This window comes from Microcebus murinus, chromosome 8 (genome assembly GCF_040939455.1).
Source record: "Microcebus murinus isolate Inina chromosome 8, M.murinus_Inina_mat1.0, whole genome shotgun sequence".
In the NCBI taxonomy this organism is placed as follows: Eukaryota; Metazoa; Chordata; class Mammalia; order Primates; family Cheirogaleidae; genus Microcebus; species Microcebus murinus.
In genome coordinates, this window is record NC_134111.1 from 78,738,192 (window position 1) to 78,759,912 (window position 21,721).

Sequence of the window (21,721 nt, forward strand, 5' to 3'; positions counted from 1 at the left end):
ATGGATGCTTTTATTAAAGGGTTTGATGAGGAAGTTTGTCCCTTCTTGCCCTTCTGCCTCCTGCCATGTGGGGACAGTATTCTTCCCTTCTGGAGGACACAGCATTCAAGGTGCCATCTTGGGAGGAGAGAGCAGCCCCCACCAGATGCCAGCACATTGGTCCAGTACCCTAGACCTCCAAGCTTCCGTAACTTTGAGAAATAAATGTTGCCTCAACTCAGACATTACACTAATAAGCTTCTCTCCTAAGGCTACTATTTTAAAAAATCAAATCAAGAATTTAGCCAGCACAATATCAAAGGTTTGTGCAAAGATTTAGAAAAGAAGCATCCTTTACAGTGATAAGGGACTGGGGCTAAAAAAAAAAAAAGAGAAAAATAATAAGAAAAGAAGCACCCTTAAGTAGAAAATAACAGAAGAATTTAAAATACACTACCACATAATTGACCAAACAGAATGATCAATATCAAGCATTATCCCCCATACCTAGTCGGTTTCAAAAGCAGAGAAAGGATGAAGTTCTGTATTAGCCATTTTACCAGTACAGTGAACACCTCCTTCCAGTCTCAAAATGCTAATTTATTTTAGAGAAGCAAAGTAGAATTTTAGAGTGTATCTTAAACACGCCTGGATTAGAGGCCAAGGAAAACAAGTTCAAATGCTCCACAAAAATTAAAAAATAGTGAAACGCTATAAAGAAATGTGATTAGAACATTATTAATTTTATATGCAAATTTTGTCTCTGTGTGTGCCACCAAATCATTTACACTAAAGCTGTCCTCAGCAACAAAAGATAGCGTAAGAAATGAACAGTTATGATCTATAAAAAAACAAACAATTCCAAGGAGATAAAAGGCAGGCATTTGGCAATGCCTTAAAGAGTGTTTCATCCTGTTTTGCGGTTTTATTTTTAACTTTGGTTAGACGACATGAAGTAGTTCATATGTCTGCGAAGTTATGAAAACGAAGAGAGAAGCTTCTGATATAATGAACTAGAAACTGGCCTGTAAGACCTCCATTACAGCATAGAACAATTTCAGATGCAGCCTCCGGTCGGACTTCACGGCGGGATACCAGTTTCAAGTCATTTTAGATAGAATTTGAAAAAACCTACCTGTATTAGCAGCTTCCACCAATATCCAAGCAAAGGAAATTATACTAAAAACAAGGCTACTTCACAGCAAGATTTATTAATACATCCAAAAGAAAGAAAGAAAAATCATTTTGTCACACTATATACAGATAATACATACAGTGTTTTATACACATATTACATCAGTTCTTTACACAAGAAAAATATACATAAAAATGTAAACTTTTGTATACAAAAACCCTTAAACAAATTAAACAAGGACCAGATAACAAAAGGAGACCAATCCATTATTATTTCATCAAATTTTTAAAACAGTAATACAGTACATTCATTGAGAGATATATGGAAAATGTGAGCCATCTCTTCTTGTTTAAAGGGAAATTACAAACCAAAAGCCCATTACCTCCCCAAATGTGGTTTCCCTCAGCAACATCACACCCAATGCCATAGATATGCCTTTCAAGCAGAACTGGGGGCTCCTACCAAAACCTGTACATCTCTTTATCTTGCTCCTACAGTCTGTGCAGAAACAAGTGGCTCCTAGCCTTTGTGCATATAACTAAGCTTGCAGCCACTATCAACACAAATATAGAGGAGAGATTCTCAGTTTGTAAGTTCCCTTTAAGCAGCTTTTTTTTTTTTTTTGTAAATATTTTTAATGTATGGCCTGTTAAACATACTTGTGTGCCAAGGTGAATGAGAACACTGAAAAAGAAGGGCTTTGAGAACTGCTAGTCCTTGCTACCGTGCAGTTACTTTGTTAGAAGAGATTTTAAAACTGTCCAACCTGTCTGTCATTTACTGGTTTCAAATAAGCTACCTCACCTTTGATTTCCCACTGCAACTTGGATTCAACTTACACTTCAGTACTCTAGTTGTTAGTACCATATAATTGCCAAGAGGCTTTTTGTTAAAGGCTGCTTCTGATATCAAGTTCCAGCTAAGCTACTCTGCAAAATCATTCAACCCCCAATCTCTATTTTAGTCTTCAGTGGTACTCTTACTCCATCCACTGTTTTTTGTAACATCTTATAATTTAGGACTGTCCATCAACCTTCCTCCCTCTGCAAATTCTTGAGATGTAATCTGCTATTAACTCATCACAAAATAATTTTTAACAGTTTTTTCTTAATGTTCTTGCATTCAGCGTGTCAAATTGATATACTAATGAAAAATACCTGAAGCTGTGGGGAATAAGAAGTAAATATATGTCAAATACATGCAACTTAGAGTTCTTTCAAAAAAAAAAGTTTGGGAAGATCTTTGACTAAATAAACGCAAAACATGCTTAAGACAGCTTCATGAGAGAGCTGCCTTCCTTAAAGTTGAATTTTCAACAAGGCAGAATAACAATTAGGTGATATATTTCCCTGCAGCAAGAGAGTGGTTAGCTTCCCCCAGGCAAAATGATCTCAATGATCATTATTTATTAATGAAAGGAAGAGGCAAATTGGTGAATTCAGTTGATCTAGGAGATGGTGGATGACACACACTAATGGAAATATTAGGATCACTTTATAACTGAAATAAACAGGCTGGTTTATGGTACATCTCCATTTTAGAGAGGAAAAATGCACAAAGTTCCTCCAGTGAATCTCCAGCTCTTTCTGACTCTCATGAGACAGATGGCATTATAAAATGACAGTCTCCCTATCAGTTAAACAAACATAGCAATAAAAGAAAAAGGAAGATAATAAATAATGTGTGGATGTCTTTAGATGAGACTTTTAGATGTTCTTTAAATAACTTTTGATAATGTATTTTAAATCATTACATACAACTGCCATTGCAGTGACAATATTCCAGTAGGGGCAGCATTTTGCTAAATGTAAAAGATTGCCATTTAAAACTCATACATATACATGTGTATATACAGTTATATCAACACTATTTATATACATATATATCTAGAAAGCAATATTTCATTGCCTTTGAATATCTATATATATCTACTCCCACAATATATACTTGAGACATACTGTGTGAGTATATACGAAAGTATATGTACACATGCTCCAACATGTATATATACACTTTTGTCTGTGTGTGCATAAGAGCTTTAAAGGCACAATATATAAGGATGCAAGTTTTCTAGAGAGCTGCAGCAAAGTTCAAACAGAATGCCACAACTGTGAAAAAAGTCAAAAGGAAATACAGAATTCATCAAAGCAGTTTCATCATGAATAAAATGAGTGAGTTACAGAATTCAAGAGGCTCACATGTGACTTTGTATGCTTCCCATTAAAATGTAAATGGTAAATTTATGACTAAACCACAAAGCAAACCAAAATGTTTAAATGACAAATTACTGACAATAAATACGCAAATAAACCTAACACTAATATCAATCATAAAATCATAATTATCACCATCACCTTGGGGGGGGCGGTAGGAAGAAAAATCATAATTATGTTTTTCAACTTAAATAAAACATCCCCAAGTTATCGCAGTAAAACTTTCAAATTAGTTTTGTTTGGATGTTAGCCTTTTGTTTGTTTTTGAGACAAAGATGAATGCCCAATTCTCAAGATTACTATAGGAAACATTAAAAAAACTTTTATCCTCTGGGAAAATTTCAGAGATAAACATCTTTAAGAGAGAAACAACAAAGAAGTTAATGAAATATGTTTAAGCCAAATACTTCTGGCTAGAAAGGCCATAATTAAGGGGAAAAAAACAACAATGTGTGGGGTTTTTTTAAATGCTGAGAGACTGACTAGTAGAAGGTAGATGAAGACTAGTGGAACTGGCAAGTAAGAACAGTTCAGACAGGTATAACCATAAACAGGACTATACTCCAAAGGACTTCCATTTTAATATGCTCTGATGATGTACTCTAGACTGTCACCTCCTCTGGTTTACAGAATAATCCAGAATTTTCCATAGACAATCTTGCTTAACAAAGGCTGTTTACCTATTATACACACACATTTTTTAGGGAAATATATGTATATAGCTTTATCTATACACACACATATACATACGTGTATATATAGATTTATACAAATGTATAAATAAACATAATACTTTTCAATCTTTCCATTGACAAGGCAAGTTCACATTCAGCAAAGTGCCACCACATCCCATATACACATCTCTATACAGATATACACAAAAGGGTCTGTTTTCACCCTTCAATCAGGGGAATTTATTCTAGCAAATCCCATTAACCAGCAACTGAAGGGAGAAATGGCACCAATACAAACTCCCTTCTTTCATTTGCATGCATATGTACAGGAAATATGCAGATTTTTTAAAATCCAAAAGCAAGAGTGAATGAAACTGGGAGATGCTGCAAAAATACAACTAAAAAAGAACAACATATAAAGCTTTTTCCTAGGTCTTCACTATATATAAGATGAAGTAAATGAGGCTTCAAAGACAACTACAAATTAAGGTATATTATCAGAAGTTGACATATTTCAAAGTACACGATTATTTTATATTAAAAATAAATGTAATTGGAGCATTTAGTAACAACTCTAGTTTTGACTATATGAGACCACTAGATACTCCAGAAATGAATGTGTAGCAAAATGACAACCTAAAATATTAAGATTAAATTTTTTTAAATTCCATACAAATCAGGTAAAAGTCAAGGGTAGCATGATTTTTCCTATAGCCAAAATATGGGACCAGAAGAACTCTAACTTCATAAATAATAGCATGACTGAGCCATTTTTTTTTAATTTGGAAATAATTGAAACCACCCTATCTTTGAAATATGCACGGTGAAATGAATCTACCAACTCCTTAAACAAAGCAGCCCCTTCAAAAAATTTTTAATAGAAGGCCTAGAATTTTTTTAACTTCACCAAGAAAAGATGATCAATAATATTTTCTTACTCAAAATATGAAGAAATCTATTATTAACATAAAAAAGATTCAACAGATCTCTGGTCCCATCACCACAATAGATAAACACAGCTCATGTTTGGGTCTGTCTGTCTCTCTTATTTTTATGCTCAAAAGTGAGAGGCTGGTCTTACAACCTACTGTTTCTCATGTCATTTTAAAAACATAGCATAATATAAGTTAATCCAAAGGTTAAAATAAAATGTACATGATATCAGAGCTAGCCTTTTAACATAAGATAATATAATAAAGAATTTGGTATATTTATACAAAAGAGACAATGAGAAAGTAACTCCAATACCCTCAGCTAAATAAATCATATTTCTACAATACATTCGGTTACCTTTCTCTATTTTTACATAAGCACACATTCATATCTCTCACACACGTGCCCCCAATGTATATTTTTGCATGTGTGTAAAAATACAGACATATACATGCACACAAGTAATTTAATTCTATTTTTAAGTCACAGTGGGAATTCCTTAGTGAGGAGGGATAAAAAGTTCCTGAATAAGACACTGAGAACATCTAGATTTATTATTTTCTCTATTTTACTTCCCAACTTACAGAATAAACTGTAAATTAAAGAATAAATCCATAGGAAATAAAAGAGGTCTTAAAAACTTAGTTTACAAATTCCAGCTACAGTAGTTGGAGTTTTACTTGATCTATGTATTTCTATTTACCCTGTAACTAAGCTTCTAGCCATCTTAAGTGTAAACCACAGATCATTTACTAAAGAACATGATTCTCAACAGTTCTATGAGCAGTAATAAATGGTCTAAAGGTGTTCTACATTTTGAGGCCCCAGGATACCTTTTTATTTTATATATCTGCAAGGTAGCAAAGGATAGCTATACACCTTGACACGGCAGAGATCCAGTGTAAAAAGGTGCTTCACTAGTTTGTTTTGTCAAAAAAAAAAAAAGCTCATATATAATTATTTAGCTATTAAACACATAGGCAACATAATTCATTACACTCAATACAGCTTTAGTATAAAACTTATAATTTATGAGGTGATGTTAATAGCATAAATTAATATACCTTTTCTCTTAAAATCTACAATAAGTATTCTGAAAGCTCATTGGGGAAGGAAATTTTTAAATAAAAGTTTTAAAGCTGTGCATGATGGGAAAGGATTCTGTATGCTGAAGCTGAGATGAGAGCCTGAAGGAGAAAGGAAAAAAGTCCTATGCAAGACACTGTGGGCTACGAAACCAAATGTTTTCTCTTTCTTGCGCTCTCGTCAATGATGAGTCACCTTTAGTTTCTTTGAAAACTATTTTCTTATTTTAAAAACTGCCCTAATTTCCACAAGGAATCCCTGAGACATACTCAATACTATACAGTGAAAAGAACTATCACTGTTGAGAGGAACAGATTCAACCCTTCCAAACAGATGAAGACAACGTCAACAAGTGTCAAACTTCCCATCATTTCAGCACTAATCCATTGGAGCCAACTGTACCTTAACGATGCAGGTTGGAGTCATTTCAGGGCAAATCAGTCTATTCCCCCAAGTAAAAGCAATGATGTGGCATTTAGCTGCATTGGAGCCTTCTGCACTGCATGTTGAAAATTTTTCCAAGGGGAACTTTGGGTGCATATAGAGCTTACTTCAGTGGTCCCCAGCTTAAAAAAACAAACAAACAAAAACAAACAAACAAACAAAAAATAAAGTGAAAGAAGAGGATTCTATTACTCTCCGGCCAGGATCAGTATGATCACGTGAGTGCATGTGCATGCTTCAGTACTGGGGTGGGCAGAGGCAAGCAGGCGGCAGAGAGGAAGGAAAGCTGCCCTAGGTAGCTCACTGAGCATTAGATAGATTTTTCAAAGACTGTTTATCAGATTCACCAAAAACTCTGCTATTCACACTAGCCAAAAATTCCCAATATTGGAGAACACAGGGTAAAGAAAATTATACCAAATTTGCTCTACTCTCTCTGAAACGCCACGTTTCCTTGTATTAGCTCTGCATCACAGTGCAGAGAGGAAAGCTAACAAAACACAACAGCTGGAGTGAAAAAAGAATTTTTGCTATTTAGAAGTTGGGCTAAGTTTGACCTACAACTATAGCATTAATGACACTGGTTATTAGAGGGGGACATGTTTTATGTTTTCTTTCCTAACTCATTGGTCAGGGGAAAATGTTGAACAGATATCCAAACACGTTCTTCACTGGTATTTTATTAGTTTTTTTTGAAAGACAGCATTTATTTATTCATTTTTATTTTTTTTTTTTGAGACAGAGTCTCACTTTGTTGCCCAGGCTAGAGTGAGTGCCGTGGCGTCAGCCTAGCTCACAGCAACCTCAATCTCCTGGGCTCAAGCAATCCTCCTGCCTCAGCCTCCCGAGTAGCTGGGACTACAGGCATGTGCCACCATGCCCAGCTAATTTTTTACATATATATATATCAGTTGGCCGATTAATTTCTTTCTATTTATAGTAGAGACAGGGTCTTGCTCTTGCTCAGGCTGGTTTTGAACTCCTGACCTTGAGCAATCCGCCCGCCTCGGCCTCCCAGAGAGCTAGGATTACAGGCATGAGCCACCGCGCCCGGCCAGAAAGACAGCATTTAGAATGTTACTTTAATTTATTAAACATGATTTTGGCTTATTCCAGAATATAGGAAAGCTTATAAAGATCAAGATGTTAAGAAATCATTAAATTGTCTTATTTTTCTATAGGATGCCAGTGAAGATTGTTATTTTCAATTTATTGAGACAGGAAAAAAAATCTATGTGTTTTCATATATATAACCCCATCCCAATAAATATATTTTCTATCAGAAAAAAATTCTTGGAACAATGTAGAGATTGGTGATAAAAGAGATATAAATGAAGAGTGTTCAGTACAACTAAATTGTCTTTTAAGGAAACCTCTAAATTGCTTCATTAAACTGGAGAGTTGTGTTGACCATTTAGAAGACTGTTAACATTATTCTCTATATATCAGATTAAGAATAGAATTCAATAGAATTTTAAAAGAAGGCTAAACAGGAAGAAGATGAAGAAACTGAAAACTAGAGACCCAAAAATAATTTTTAATGAATCTCAGACCTATAAAACAATTAGTTTAGTGTTAATGTTCTCATCTTTTTGCAACATGAACCAAAAACAACTTTTTCTACTAACTGGGCACAAAGGCGATTGCCTCGTACAGACCACAGACGGCTGGTGAAGCCTGACACCACCAGCACCACCCCGTGGTGCAAAGGCACAGGAGGGATGCGCTGAGAGCGCGGGATTACCTACCTATGCTCAAATTCTAATGCCAATTTATAAAGACAGGACAGTGCAGGGGCAATAGAAATGCAAATTCTTTCACATAAGAAGAAAACTGTGCAGTCAGAGCACCTGTGTACATCACGAACATGGTTTCCTTCCTAATCAAAGGACTGTCTTTGACACTGTGGATTGTGATCATGGATTGAGAACAAGCTCTGATAAGGAAAAGCTTTAGTGTTACTCATAGAAAATGATGATTCTTAACTTTCAGTTGAGAGACTGGGCTTATTTAAAAAATAAATCTTATAAATAATTATTTGGCAAAAATAAAGTATTAGCTTTCTTTAGCCTTAAGCCACTAAAGACAGTAACACCAATTTTCAGGGGAAAAAAAGTACTTTTCAACTTGATCTCCATATTTACTATAAGCTTCTTATTAAATTATAATCTCAGAGAGGGACACTAGACACATCACACTGCCTGCCAACATGAAATTGCTCAGGAAATCATTTATAAAGCAGTTATATCACACACAGTAGGTTACTAGAGAAAATAATCCTTTGCTGTACAAGCTATGCCGACGATACTTAGAAAAGTTTTCCATTGCATAGTCTGTCACTTGGTGGGTTAAGTATAATTGCTACTTACTATCATGAATTGTTTACTAGCTACATAACCTACCCACATGTGCAAATTGCTAAGCCATTTTTACAGAGAAAAAAACAATGTCTTAAGTAATTTAATTAAAATAATATTAATAATTATGTAGAGAATAAAGGAGAGAAAGCCCACCTTTTCTTCAGATGCTACAGATCACTGCCAGTGAGTATCACACATTAGAATGGAATTCAGATTCTCAGAGCACAGAATGTATCCATTAACTGCAGCAACTTCATAAATTAAATCACAGTAACACAATCTAACTGGCCTTTATAAATGGTCCCAAAGAACTGCAGAAACAGAATGAACTTTCTTTGTCCCTATTTCTCATGAGTTTAACAATAGAATAACAGCTAGTTTCCACCTAATTAGGACCTTATATAAGATCTGTTTTTGATTCCAGTATTACCTTATGATAGCATAAGTGCTATTTTAAAAGACACAAATTTTCATATTTCTGGAGTAAAAGACACTTCATTCCTTTCTTCACATATTAATAGCAAACCTACTACTAACAGACTAGAATTGCTCCATTAAACTAGAAGAAAAACATAACAGGTATCTCTGGGCTTACAGATGTTCTTCTCTCTTCCAAAAAGGGACTCACAAGAAACGACAAGAGCAAAGCAAACTGCAAGCTTGTTTATTTGTTTTGAAGTAGATGAAATGAGAGGAAAGGTTTTGCTAAGTCCTCAACTCTACACTGATACTTTGTAAGAGTGCCCTTTTCTCAGCTATCATCATGGGCATCTAAACAAAAATGTATTTACTCAAAAGTTTTTGGTGTGAAGCTGTAACTGGCAACATTCCTGATCGTTTGTTTTGTGCCTCCTTACTAAAAGCAGAGAAGGTCTGCTTTTAAATGCACATAAAACAGAAAATTGCAAACAATAAAACGTGCAACTTACTGCAAACTCAGTTTTGATAACTGGAGAATTTTAAGCAGCTAACACAAGGGATACATAGCCAGAAAAAGTTCAGATCGACTACCTATGACTTTCCCTTCACTGTCAAAGAAAGGCTGATGAGGAAGTCATTGTGCTGCTCTGCTACATAATGGAGACTAAACCGAATTGCTAGCAATGGACAGTTATCTAGTGATGATTATAACGGGTTGTGAAAATACTTTAGCAAACTAAATGACACTTTTGAGCAGAGGTTACTACTCATAATCATTTTATTACAGTACATTAAAATAAAAAAGCTTACTAACAGAGGTTCACAGGTGAGAAATACTCAAATTACCGGTTCTCACCGTTCAGAATAGAAATTTATGGTGATACCAAATATAATTTTGCTTTATGACATAATTTATAATTTAGAAATTTCTCAATCTGCAAAAAAGGCAAAGCTATTAAAAATAAATCTTCCAATCAATTATCATGATTTTAAAAAAGAAACTAAATATATTACAAACATATTTTTGGCCCACAAAAAGAAACTTCAATAAATACAAAATAGGGCATATAATGATTTCATACAGTCATGTGACATTTCCCCTCCACAATCTCAGGCACGTGGTATCTGCATAATGCCTGCTGATCACCATCATTCCTTTAAAAAGCAGAGAAAGAAAAGCTTTCAAAAGAAGGGACTGGTTAGAACTAGCATGGCATAAAGAGATTACTCATAGGAAGAAGTAGGAAAATACATCCAGATCTTTACCTATTAAGAAAGGAATTAAGATCAAATATTCCCTGACAAATGAATTATTGAACCACATCATTAATAGATATGTTCTCTCTACTTAACCTTTAAAATATATATATGTAAATTAGACTAGACTCAGGTATAAATAGCCAATGGTATCTTAAGGGACAGTGAAACTTTCAGCAAAAGCAGAGCAGAAATGCCTTTAAAATCTAGTTTCTACCCTTCTGGGGAGAGTGGGAAAAAAAAGGCAGGCAAGAAGAAACCCCACATATTCATTTTATAGTCACCAACTTACTAAACTACCCAATATGACTTTTAACCCTAACATCTTGGTATTTTAAAAAAATTTCCCAAAACTATTTCCAAATTTACTTAAATCTAAGTACTTAAATTATTTTAAAAGTACCAAAGGGTGGATAAAATTTATGTCTGATTTCCATATTCTGCTTTGAAAGAAACTTTAAAATGTGTATCCTTCAGATATTACACATCACTTCACAACTGGTACACTGATTCTACAAGTGTCTTCAACATTTTACAAATCTTACCAAAGAATCACTACTGTAAACATGAAAAATTCAAAAGCAAAAGATGGATCAAGGAGTTCACAGATCCCATCTTTTCAAATCTATCTGACCTATCCTGCTTTTTCACATCAATACATTTTCTTTAATTACATCTTGCAAATGTGTTCCATGAGAGAGGGACTTAGAAACAAACGTATGTCTGAAAAGGAAGTGACTGTCAGGCCCCAGAACCTCGACAACCCTGCAGTCTCTCCGGACAAGCTTTTCATGACATCCCCAGGTCACTGATGTGAATTCACCTTTTTGTATTCTGTTTCTTCTTGGGGTAACTTTTAGTAGAAAAAGGTTGTGCTATTCACACAACCAGACCACCACCCTCCCTATTCAGGAAACTTTAGTTAACTCAGTGGAAAAGAACGGCCAATCTTATTAGGGTTGTGAGATGTTGAAAAGGAGAAAAGTTAAGAGCCTGATATTCATAACAGGGAGGAAAAAAAAAAAACAAAAAACAATGGGACAGTTGCTTCCTGCACTGCACAAAAACACACACATGAGCACACGCATACTCACAGGCAGTCAAAAGACAAATTTTTTTCTTTTAGTTAAACATGATCACAATTAGGAATGGAATCCTGGCCTCACTGTGACACTTAGCAGTTGGTGCTATGTCAGAGCCTCCACCTGCCACACACCATTTGCTGTCTCTTACACTGGAACTCAGTTAATAGGATTCATTCTATCTAGAACCACTTATGTAAAAACCTGGCAAAAGAATGGAAAGCATTGATCTGAATACTAGGATATAGTAAAGGGCACTGGTAATCTGAGGTATCTTCCACTTCTAGGACTTGCTGCTAAAAATCCATCCTATCCAGTCACTGTGCTGAACCACTAGGGAAACCACTGGGGCCAAGTAGACCTGCCAGGAGGGAATGAGCACCAGTGCTGAGGAGCGCATGTGAACACTGAAGCAAGGTCCACTGCAGGGCCACTTGTTGAACTGGGAACGGGGTGCCCCTCGAATCCCCATCTGTTATTTTTAAAATCTTCTTTAGGAAAAGAGGAGAAGGGTGCTAAAGAGGAAACAAAGATAGAAAACACCAGGTTCCCCACCTGCCTGCAAACATACAGACGCACTCAATTAGGGGAGGGAAAGGGAGAAGATGCATTATTGGTACTTGTAGCTGTGGCACCTGTTACTGTGAAGCCTGTAGGAGGGGCTATCGAGCTGTGGCTGGGCTGCAGGTCCTTAGGAATGCCACTGTGAGAACTCAGCTGGTGGCCGAAGGCTGCGCTGAACTGAGGGAGTTGCTGCTTGGGAGAGGTGGAGGCCATTAGTTCAGCAGAAGGCCCCATGCCACTGAAGCTGGTCTGCGGTAACCCCGGAAGCACACTGGAGCTGCTGGGGGTCACGGTGGCGAAGGCAGGCTGTGTGGTCTCTGAGTTCGAAGTGGTGGGTGGCGTGGATAGGGAAGTGGAAAGAAGATGTCCATCTGCGCCAAGAAGGTTGCTAAATGGGGAGGGATCTCCAAGGCTGACAGGGAGATTACCCCAGTGAGTTCTGGGGTTTACCACTCCTCCAAGTGGCACCTCGAGTTGGGTTGGGAGCAAGTGCTGCGCCATGATGGGCATCTCTGCTGAAAAGGTAGCTGCCATATTATCACCAGAGTAGGATGTTGCATGGGGAGAGGTGATATGGTCACTGTAGGGAGACGGCACGTGCTCACTATCATAATGGCTTCCATGGGGCGAGGAGTGTGAATGATCACTGCTGTATTGCTGTCGTGAGGTGATTAGGTCTTCTGCCTTGCTCAGCAGCTGGGCAGGATGTGGCCTCTGGGAGGCATGGCTGCCGTCATGAAGTCCATGGAACTGTCCTGGGAAGGCTCTCTCCCCAAGTGCACTCTGGCTGATCAGAGTGGCAGAAGTAAGGCCAACGTTGGCTGGGGCAGAGAACTGCCCCTGGATCTGCCCTGCCAGGGGTGTAGGTGGGTTAGACAAAGTAGCAGAACGGAGCAGGTTCTCATCCAGCTCTAGACTAGAAAAATTATCGTGTACTATACGCCCATTCAATAGCTCCCCTAGGTCTGTGTTTACTTCTCGGCTCAGGGACTGGATTCCTGAAGCTCCAGTACCTGTGGAGAACACCCCTATTCCTCTATCTGACAACTCCTGGACTGGCACACCATCTGACTGGGCAAGGACCCCAATGGTACTCAGGCACTCGAGAGAAGTTACCGCCTGCAAGGCCCGTTCAAGCTCCTCAGCCTCTTCGGTCGTTGGGAGGAGGTCTCCGTTCTTCCCTGAGTCAACAAAAGCCATAGAGAATCAGTGGAGCTTTTACCTGTTCTATATCACAAAAATCATACATGTGAGTTATTTTAAACAATACTAAGCTTCCAAGATTTGGATTGGAAGGAAAGAGTGAAAAATTAATACAGAGGACAGGTCTGAAATGGCAGCTATCCTGGAACTTGAATCGTCATTATTTATAATACTCTCAAAAACCATCTAATGCAAGTGTTAAATTCTTAGGAACTCTAAGGATTATCAATTTAAAACTCATGGTAAGTATTTGATTATACAGGTTTTTGCCTAAAATTATACTAATGTCATTAAAATAGAAAACATATCATTTCAGATTTGAGACAAAGGCTGTGTGGAACAGTCCGCCTTACTGTTTCCACACCTAGACGCTTCCTGCTGGAGGGCAGCTGTGGAAGACTAGATCACAGAAGTTCACACGTAAACTTTCGCACGACACTACGCACACGGTTCATTTCATGGGCTATCTTTCAAAATGCTTCCACTTAACTCTCTAATCCTTCCCCCGTATTCTTTTCCCATTTCCAACTAATTTTCACAAAATGGAAGCCCACAGACCCACTTTGATTTCATTTCTATTATTAACAAAAATCTGTTAAGAACTTTATTAATCACCATGAAAATATCCAATTTTTAATGGTGAAATAAACATTCTAAAAGTATAAAAGATTTCCCCTGAAAGCACTGAGGAATTGGTGGGATTAGGCAAACTTTGTTTTGGGAAAGTGTACTCCAATCAAAGTACAGGGTGGCGTATTAAAATCAGGGCAAGTTCTAAAAGACCTCAATAAATTTATGTTTAAAATGTCTTTGTTCAAAAATAAACTAAATTTATTCCTTTTAAAAGAACAAAGTTATAAACCTAGCTATCAAATGGTAAGATGGCTAAACAAATTGTGCATTCCTCATCATCTGGAAAGAGTAAAATAGCTTTAGCGGTATTATATTTTCTATCTACAGTGAAAGACATTATATTTGAAGAGGAAAACTTCAAACACATCTCAAAAAACCATTTCCTTTCTTATAAACTCATTTTTAAAACCGGGTCCTTGAATCAAAATATTGACTATACCTTCAAAAAAATCAAAATCTTGTAAGTCATCAGGGAGCCGTGGCAGGACATCTGAGAAGTCCTCCTGGTTCAATTCCAAGTCATGTGGAATGTCAGTGATCTCATTGGCAATGTCATCCGGCAACTCATCAGCACTCAGCTCTGGCGTGGACGGGCTCCTGGGAAAGATGGCATGGATGGGAAGGATGGCTCAGTTGGCCCCGTGGCACCCCCATCCCATACCTTTGTGCCAGGGTCACAGAGACAAGTGCATCCAACAGGAAAAGAAGCTAATGTCTTTCAGGTTTTTTACATTCCATTCAAACATAGGAAATCCTAACTTTAAGTGTCTCCTCTCCTACTTTAAGAGAAGGAAATTTGAAAGCAGAGGCATTGTAAAAAGATAGACCTCACTGTATGCATGGATTTCTGCAACTTTTACCCATGTATTAAGAGACAATAACCATTACTAGATAATATTATTATTATTTTAATAGATAATATTTTCAAATTAGTAGAATGAGTCACAATTTGGTGTATTAAGTATGTCAATACTTTCTAGTAGAATTTCAAATCCAGTCAAAATAATAATTTAAAAATGAAATAAACTAACAGGTAAAATTAAAACGCTTAAACAGCTGAAACATTCACCTGGTCTCATTCACCTGGTCAAAATGCTTAATCCTGCCAAAATTAATACTGCTCATACCCCCCCCACCTTTTTTTGAGACAGAGTCTTGCTCTGTTGCCCTGGCTACAGTGCGGTGGCATCAGCCTGGCTCACAGCAACCTCAAACTCCCAGGCTCAAGTGATCCTCTTGCCTCAGCCTCCTCCTGAGTAGCTGGCACTTCGGGTGGGTACCACCATACCAGCTAATTTTTTCTATTTTTAGTTGTCCAGCTAATTTATTTCTATTTTTAGTAGAGACAGGGTCTTGTTCTTGCTAAAGCTGGTCTGGAACTCCTGACCTCAAGCAATCCTCCTGCCTTGGCCTCCCAGAGTGCTAGGATTACAGGTGTGAGCCACCACGTCTGGGCCGGCATCATATTTCTGATGGAATATTTCTATTGGAACATATATGGAATTTCTGGTGAAATTATTATTATTTTTTTTTTTTTTTGAGACAGAGTCTCGCTTGTTGCCCAGGCTAGAGTGAGTGCCGTGGCATCAGCCTAGCTCACAGCAACCTCAAACTCCTGGGCTCAAGCAATCCTCCTGCCTCAGCCTCCCAAGTAGCTGGGACTACAGGCATGTGCCACCATGCCCGGGTAGTTTTTTCTATATATATTAGTTGGCCAATTAATATCTTTCTATTTATAGTAGAGACAGGGTCTCGCTCTTGCTCAGGTTGGTTTCGAACTCCTGACCTCGAGCGATCCGCCCGACTCCTCAGCCTCCCAGAGTGCTAGGATTACAGTCGTGAGCCACCGAGCCAGGCCGTGGTGAAATTTTTAAAAGCTGGGCATCTTTTTGCTTTTTTGTAATCAAAAGCTTTATTTTAGATCTAACACAGCCCCGATAGAGATGAAATTTGTATCCAGAACTGTAAAAAGTCTAGGCTGATATGCTGAATGGCTTTTGGAGCCTAGTGCCTACTTTATGATACCCTCGTGAAGCTAGATGTGTTGAGAACAACCAGAAAACATTAAAAAAAAAAAAGTAAATCCCAGTGCCACCACTGACCGGATCTGAGAGGTCTCCACAGGCAGTGAGACGCTGGTGGGCATGCTGAGGTTCCCTTGGGGCACGGCAGGGGGAATGGGTTTTTGGGGTCGACGAGGTCCACGCCTTCTCTTCTTCTTGTGTTTTTTGGTAAGTGCAGGAGGCTTGGTTTTTTTCCTGGGTTTCCTCTGCTGCTGGTGCTGAACTTTACGGGAGTTATCTCCTCTCAAGAAATTATCCTTGGGAATGAATAAGTGGGTTTTTAAAAACTGAAATTACTTGGGAAAAACCTAACAGCTATGCAAAAGAATACTTATATCTCTTAATATTCTATACAATCCCTAAAACGTTACTTTATGCCTAAAACTACGTATAACAATAATTAAATAAACAAAAACATAATTCATTTAATTCACATCTAGCCTCCAGAACTGTGTGACGTAAATTTCTGTTGTTTACAAGCTGCTCATTCTATGGTACTTTGTTACAGCCATGCAAATGGATTAAGATGCCATATTTCATCAATTCCAAGATGTACATTTTAAAAATATCTCTGCAACTTGGAAGCGTTTTACAATGTTGGCATATTACAATTTCTGTCAGCCAGGTGAAGGGCATTATAGTTGGCACTGCCTACCTACGCCCAAACTTGGTTACAGTTCATTGCATAGGCATTGTCTGAATTAAGGTATGTGCACTGTTGGTACTACATGTGGAGGAAAAAATTTTGTGTACGCAGAAAGACACAAAGAGCAGCAGGGTATAAAATTATTAGTAAAGCAAATATTCAATATTGAACTGACCATAATTCTGTTTTGTTTTAGTTTTTTTTGCAAAGCAACAACCAAGTGAGAAAGGAAAATAACTACAGAGTAAATGAAATTGTGTTATAACTGAAGTGTGTAGAAAATATCTACTTTCGCATGTCAAATATTATAGCTGGAACCAGGAGTGATATAGAAGATAAAAATCTATGTCTAAATATGACTTTAAAAAGCTCTTTCAACAAGTATAAAACAATAATTTTAACTGTTAAGAAAAGCACTGTATCATTGGCAGCATTATAAAACATATATAAAACAGTGGGTTTTGTAATTGATGCCACTTCTGATTTGATTCTATAATAACTCTTATTAACTAAATACACTATAACTATCATTAGCATCAAATTCAAAATAAGAAAATAAAACTAAAGCATAAATTCAGGAAATCTAAAAAGAAGTTTAATCCCACTCAAATACTTGAATGCAAACATGGACTCTTGAGACACAAATACACAAATTTATAAAACAAAGAAAGAGGCGCTTCCTAGACTCTGTGGTTCTTTTTAGCTCAACACTTGAGGTCTACATGTATGGTGTCCCCTATTTAATTCAACAAATAGCAAACGAGCAACTACCAGTGCCCAGCATCCATTTTGGGCTTTCCCTCTGGCACCAGTGCTGATCTCAGGCAGGAGAAAGTTAGAGAGCTCACCCCAAGATTAACAAGCCCTACCTGTAAGGACTCCTGATGATCACCTGGTTCTGGTTTTGGCTCCTGCCTAGTACCTCTCTGGCATTCTTGGTATGAGGCCAGGTATTCCACACAGAACTGCCCATGATCAATGTCCTGCCTTGCTCAGGGCAATTCCTCATTTAGCTCCTCTAGAGAGCTAGAGCCCCTCCTTCCTGGAGGCTTTCTAATGCCAACTGTTCATTTACCTAGCTGAAATTCACTCTCAACTTTCTAAGTGTCTCATTCTACTGCTGTGTCAAGACAATGCATTTACTAACTTACCATCTGTTGTATGATCTCATACCTGCTGGAATACCACATTCTGCCTGCCAGCCTACACTTCCTGCAGCTTGAGGCTCTTCTAAGGATGGCTGCCGCATCCTAGTGGCCAAGTCTAGTTCTCAATTTAACCCCACCCAACCATGTGCCTGACCATAAATTCATTCAGCAATTACTTACTCAGCATTTCTGTTCTAAGCACTAGGAATGTAGCAACAAACAAAAAATGTTCCTGCTCTTGTGAAGTCTATGTTCTAGTAGGAGAATACAGACAATAAACAAAGTAATAAATAATGGCATAGCCAAGGAAACAATCAACACAGCAAACAGACAACCTACAGAATGGGAGAAAATATTTGCATGCTATACATCTGATAAAGGGCTAATAATCAGAATCTACAAAGAACACAAGCAAATCAGCAAGAAAGAAATCAAACAACCCCATTAAAAAGTGGGCAAAAAGGCCGGGCGCTGTGGCTCACGCCTGTAATCCTAGCTCTTGGGAGGCCGAGGCGGGCGGATTGCTCAAGGTCAGGAGTTCAAAACCAGCCTGAGCAAGAGCGAGACCCCGTCTCTACTATAAATAGAAAGAAATTAATTGGCCAACTGATATATATATAAAAAATTAGCCGGGCATGGTGGCGCATGCCTGTAGTCCCAGCTACCCGGGAGGCTGAGGCAGAAGGATCACTGGAGCCCAGGAGTTTGAGGTTGCTGTGAGCTAGGCTGACGCCACGGCACTCACTCTAGCCTGGGCAACAAAGCGAGACTCTGTCTCAAAAAAAAAAAAAAAAAAAAAAAAAAAGTGGGCAAAAGACATGAACAGAAATTTTTCAAAAGAAGAATAGACAAATGCCCAACATACATATGGAAAAATGTTCAATGTCTCTAATTATCAGGGAAATGCAAATTAAAACCACAATGAGATATCACCTAACTCCAGTGAGAATGGCTTTTATCAACAAGTCCCAAAACCACAGATGCTGGAGTGGATGTGGAGAGACAGGAACACTTATCCACTGTTGTTTGACTGCAAACCAGTACAACCTCTGTATAAAATAGTATGGAGATTCCTCAAAGAACTAAAAGTAGACCTACCATTTGATCCACCAATCCCACTACTGGGTATATGCCCAAAGGAAAATAAGCCATTTTGCCAAAAAGACATTTGCACTCAAATGTTTATTCCAGCACAATTCACAATGCAAAGGTCTGGCATCAACCCAAGTGCTTGTTGATTCATGAGTGGATTAATAAAATGTGGTATATGTATACCATAGAATATTACTCAGCCATAAAAAAAAAAATCGATGAATTAATATCTTTTGTAACAACCTGGAAGGAACTGGAGACCATTCTCCTAAGTGAAGTATCACGAGAATGGAAAAATAAACATCACATGTACTTACTATTATATTGGATCTAAGTGATCAGCACTCATGAGCATATAAAACTCAAAGGGAAATCTAGCAGGCCAGGGGGGCGGGAGGGATGGGTGAAATCACACCTAATGGGTACAATGTACACTATTTGGGTGATGGGCATACTTATGACTTTTTCTCAAGCAGTACAAGAGCAATCCACATAACCAAAACATTTGCATCTCTGTAATATTCTGAAAGAAAAAAGAGCAATGGAATGTTAGACAGATAAATGTTAGAAAGAAAAATGAGGCAGAGTATGGGTACAGGGTAACAGGCAGGTAGAAGAAGGCTTCTTTGATGAGGCAACTCTAGATCAGAAACCTGAATAAAAGGAAATAGTGAGCCATGTAGAAACCTGGAGAAAGAACATTCCAGGAAAAGAAGAGAAAGTCCCTGAGGTGGGAGTACACTTACAGTGTCCAAGAAACAGCAAAAGGCCAGTGTTGCTGGAACTCGAGGAGCGAGGAGAGGCACGTGAGATGAAGCTGAAGAGGCTGCAAGGGCCAGATCAGAAAGTGCCTCAAGGGCCACAGTAAAAATTTTGAATTTGGTTTTAGATGTGATGAGAAGCCATTAAAAGGTTTTGATCATGGAACTAAAATGATTACATATATATTGCAAAAGGCCTGCTGTAAAGGCTATATGCTGTAAGATCCAATTTATATGACATTCTGGAAAATGCAAAATTATAGGGGCAGCAAACAGATCAGTAGGGAGGGAGTAAAGAGTTCACTACACAGGGATAGCACAAGAGAATTTTGGGAGGTCATGGAAGTGTTATCTTGATTATGGTGGTGGTCATACAATTGTATGCATCTGTCAAAACTCATAACCCTGTACACTCAAAAATGAATTTAATTCGAAGAAAGTGAAACACACAACACACAATACACCTGCGGTGACAAAGGGTATGACAAGAAAAGGGAGCTCAATTAGGGGACTACTGCAATAAGCCAGACAAAGATGATGGTAACTAACGGCTAGGATGGTAGCAGTAAGGTTGGCAAAATGTGTCTGGGTTCAGGATATAGTATGAAAGTAGAGCCAAGAGATTGGCACATAGTTTTTGTCTTGTAGTGTAAGTCTCTTAGAGGGGCATAGATGGGATTCAAGTGTTTGTTACAGTTTCTTATGTCATTTTTAATCTAAAACAAAAATTGCTCAAACCAGTATCAGATTTTGCAACTGCCTTTAGACAGAAAACCACATTCGAAATTTGTATTGTAAAGACTTTTTACAGACACACTTGAAGCTCTTACTCGAGGGGGGGCATGGGCAATATATGTAACCTTAACACTTGTATCCCCACCATAATACGCTAAAATAAAACAAATAAATAAAAAGACTTTTCACAAATCTAATTAATATTATTACTTATTTATGTAGTACTTTATTTTATATTATTATATTATATATATTATTTTATGACTACATTACACTAATTCAACCTTAGGTTTGCCTCATTGATTTTGCCTTAGTAGGAATGTTTAACAAGCTGAAAAGAATAAACTGCTTTAAATTTCTTTCAAAGCTTTCATAATATGTGTTATTATAGGAATCAAAAATTCACTCATATTAAATCATTGAAGCAGATACTAAAGTATATAGCTTCCCAAATAACAAATTTACCTATTCTTAGAAGTATGCTGAAATATCTAGGACCGTTTACTTCAGTGCCTTGAAAGCTACAGAGTCCACATTAACAAGGGTCTGTGAAATCATCATTGAAGGCCCACAAAAGTGATTCAAAAAGGACTGGAAAGTATTCCTTAGTCATGACAAAGCCTAAATAAGCTAACAAAAATGCCCATATTTTAAATTAAAATGGGAAAATAATTATTCAACATTTGTACATGTACTTCAGTACACAAACTTTTCAAAACATATGGTCCTTAAAAGAAACCTAAGGGGGGAGGGAGAAAAGGGCATTTATTGAAACCTTAAAATCTGTACCCTCATAATATGCCGTAATAAAAAAAATAAAATAATTAAAATTTGAACCTCAAAAAAAAATAAACAAAAAAGAAAAACCTAAAAAACAAAAGAAGTTCTTGGGGAAGAAGCTATTGAATTAGATACATGGAATCTGAGGTCTAGAAAAGGTTGAATAACGAGTCCCTAGTGTGGCTAAAGCCAGGATCACAACCTTAAACTAGTAAGTGCTGGTCTAATGCCAATTCCCTTACCCTGATGCACCCTTGAAAACCATAAAATGCATACAGAGGGCAGGAAGTACCTTACTTGACTTTTTAGTACATAGCCCAATGACTTACAATAAGTGATGGGTGAAACAATAAAAATGAACTTATTAGGGGGAGGAGGGGATGGGTATATACAACCGCAATGAGTAAGATGTGCAACATTTGGAGGATGGACACGCTTGAAGCTCTTACTCAAGGGGGGAGGGGGGCACGGGCAATATATGTAACCTTAACACTTGTACCCCCATAATACGCT

General features: G+C 37.5%; 1 protein-coding gene across 9 annotated transcripts in view; it reads right to left on the reverse strand.

Annotated features, from left to right (window-relative positions):
* Positions 1 to 1,171: 1,171 nt before the first annotated feature.
* The window catches only part of INO80D (INO80 complex subunit D), an 83,229-nt gene continuing 62,679 nt past the window's right edge, over positions 1,172 to 21,721 (reverse strand). For all 9 annotated transcript variants that reach the window (XM_076005858.1, XM_076005857.1, XM_076005856.1 and 6 more), the window contains 3 exons: positions 16,086 to 16,303; positions 14,423 to 14,580; positions 1,172 to 13,328 (listed from right to left, as the gene is read on the reverse strand). In XM_076005858.1, the coding sequence (XP_075861973.1) occupies positions 12,163 to 13,328; positions 14,423 to 14,580; positions 16,086 to 16,303 (1,542 nt within the window). In that variant the 3' untranslated portion in view covers positions 1,172 to 12,162. The remainder of the gene's footprint in view (positions 13,329 to 14,422; positions 14,581 to 16,085; positions 16,304 to 21,721) is intronic.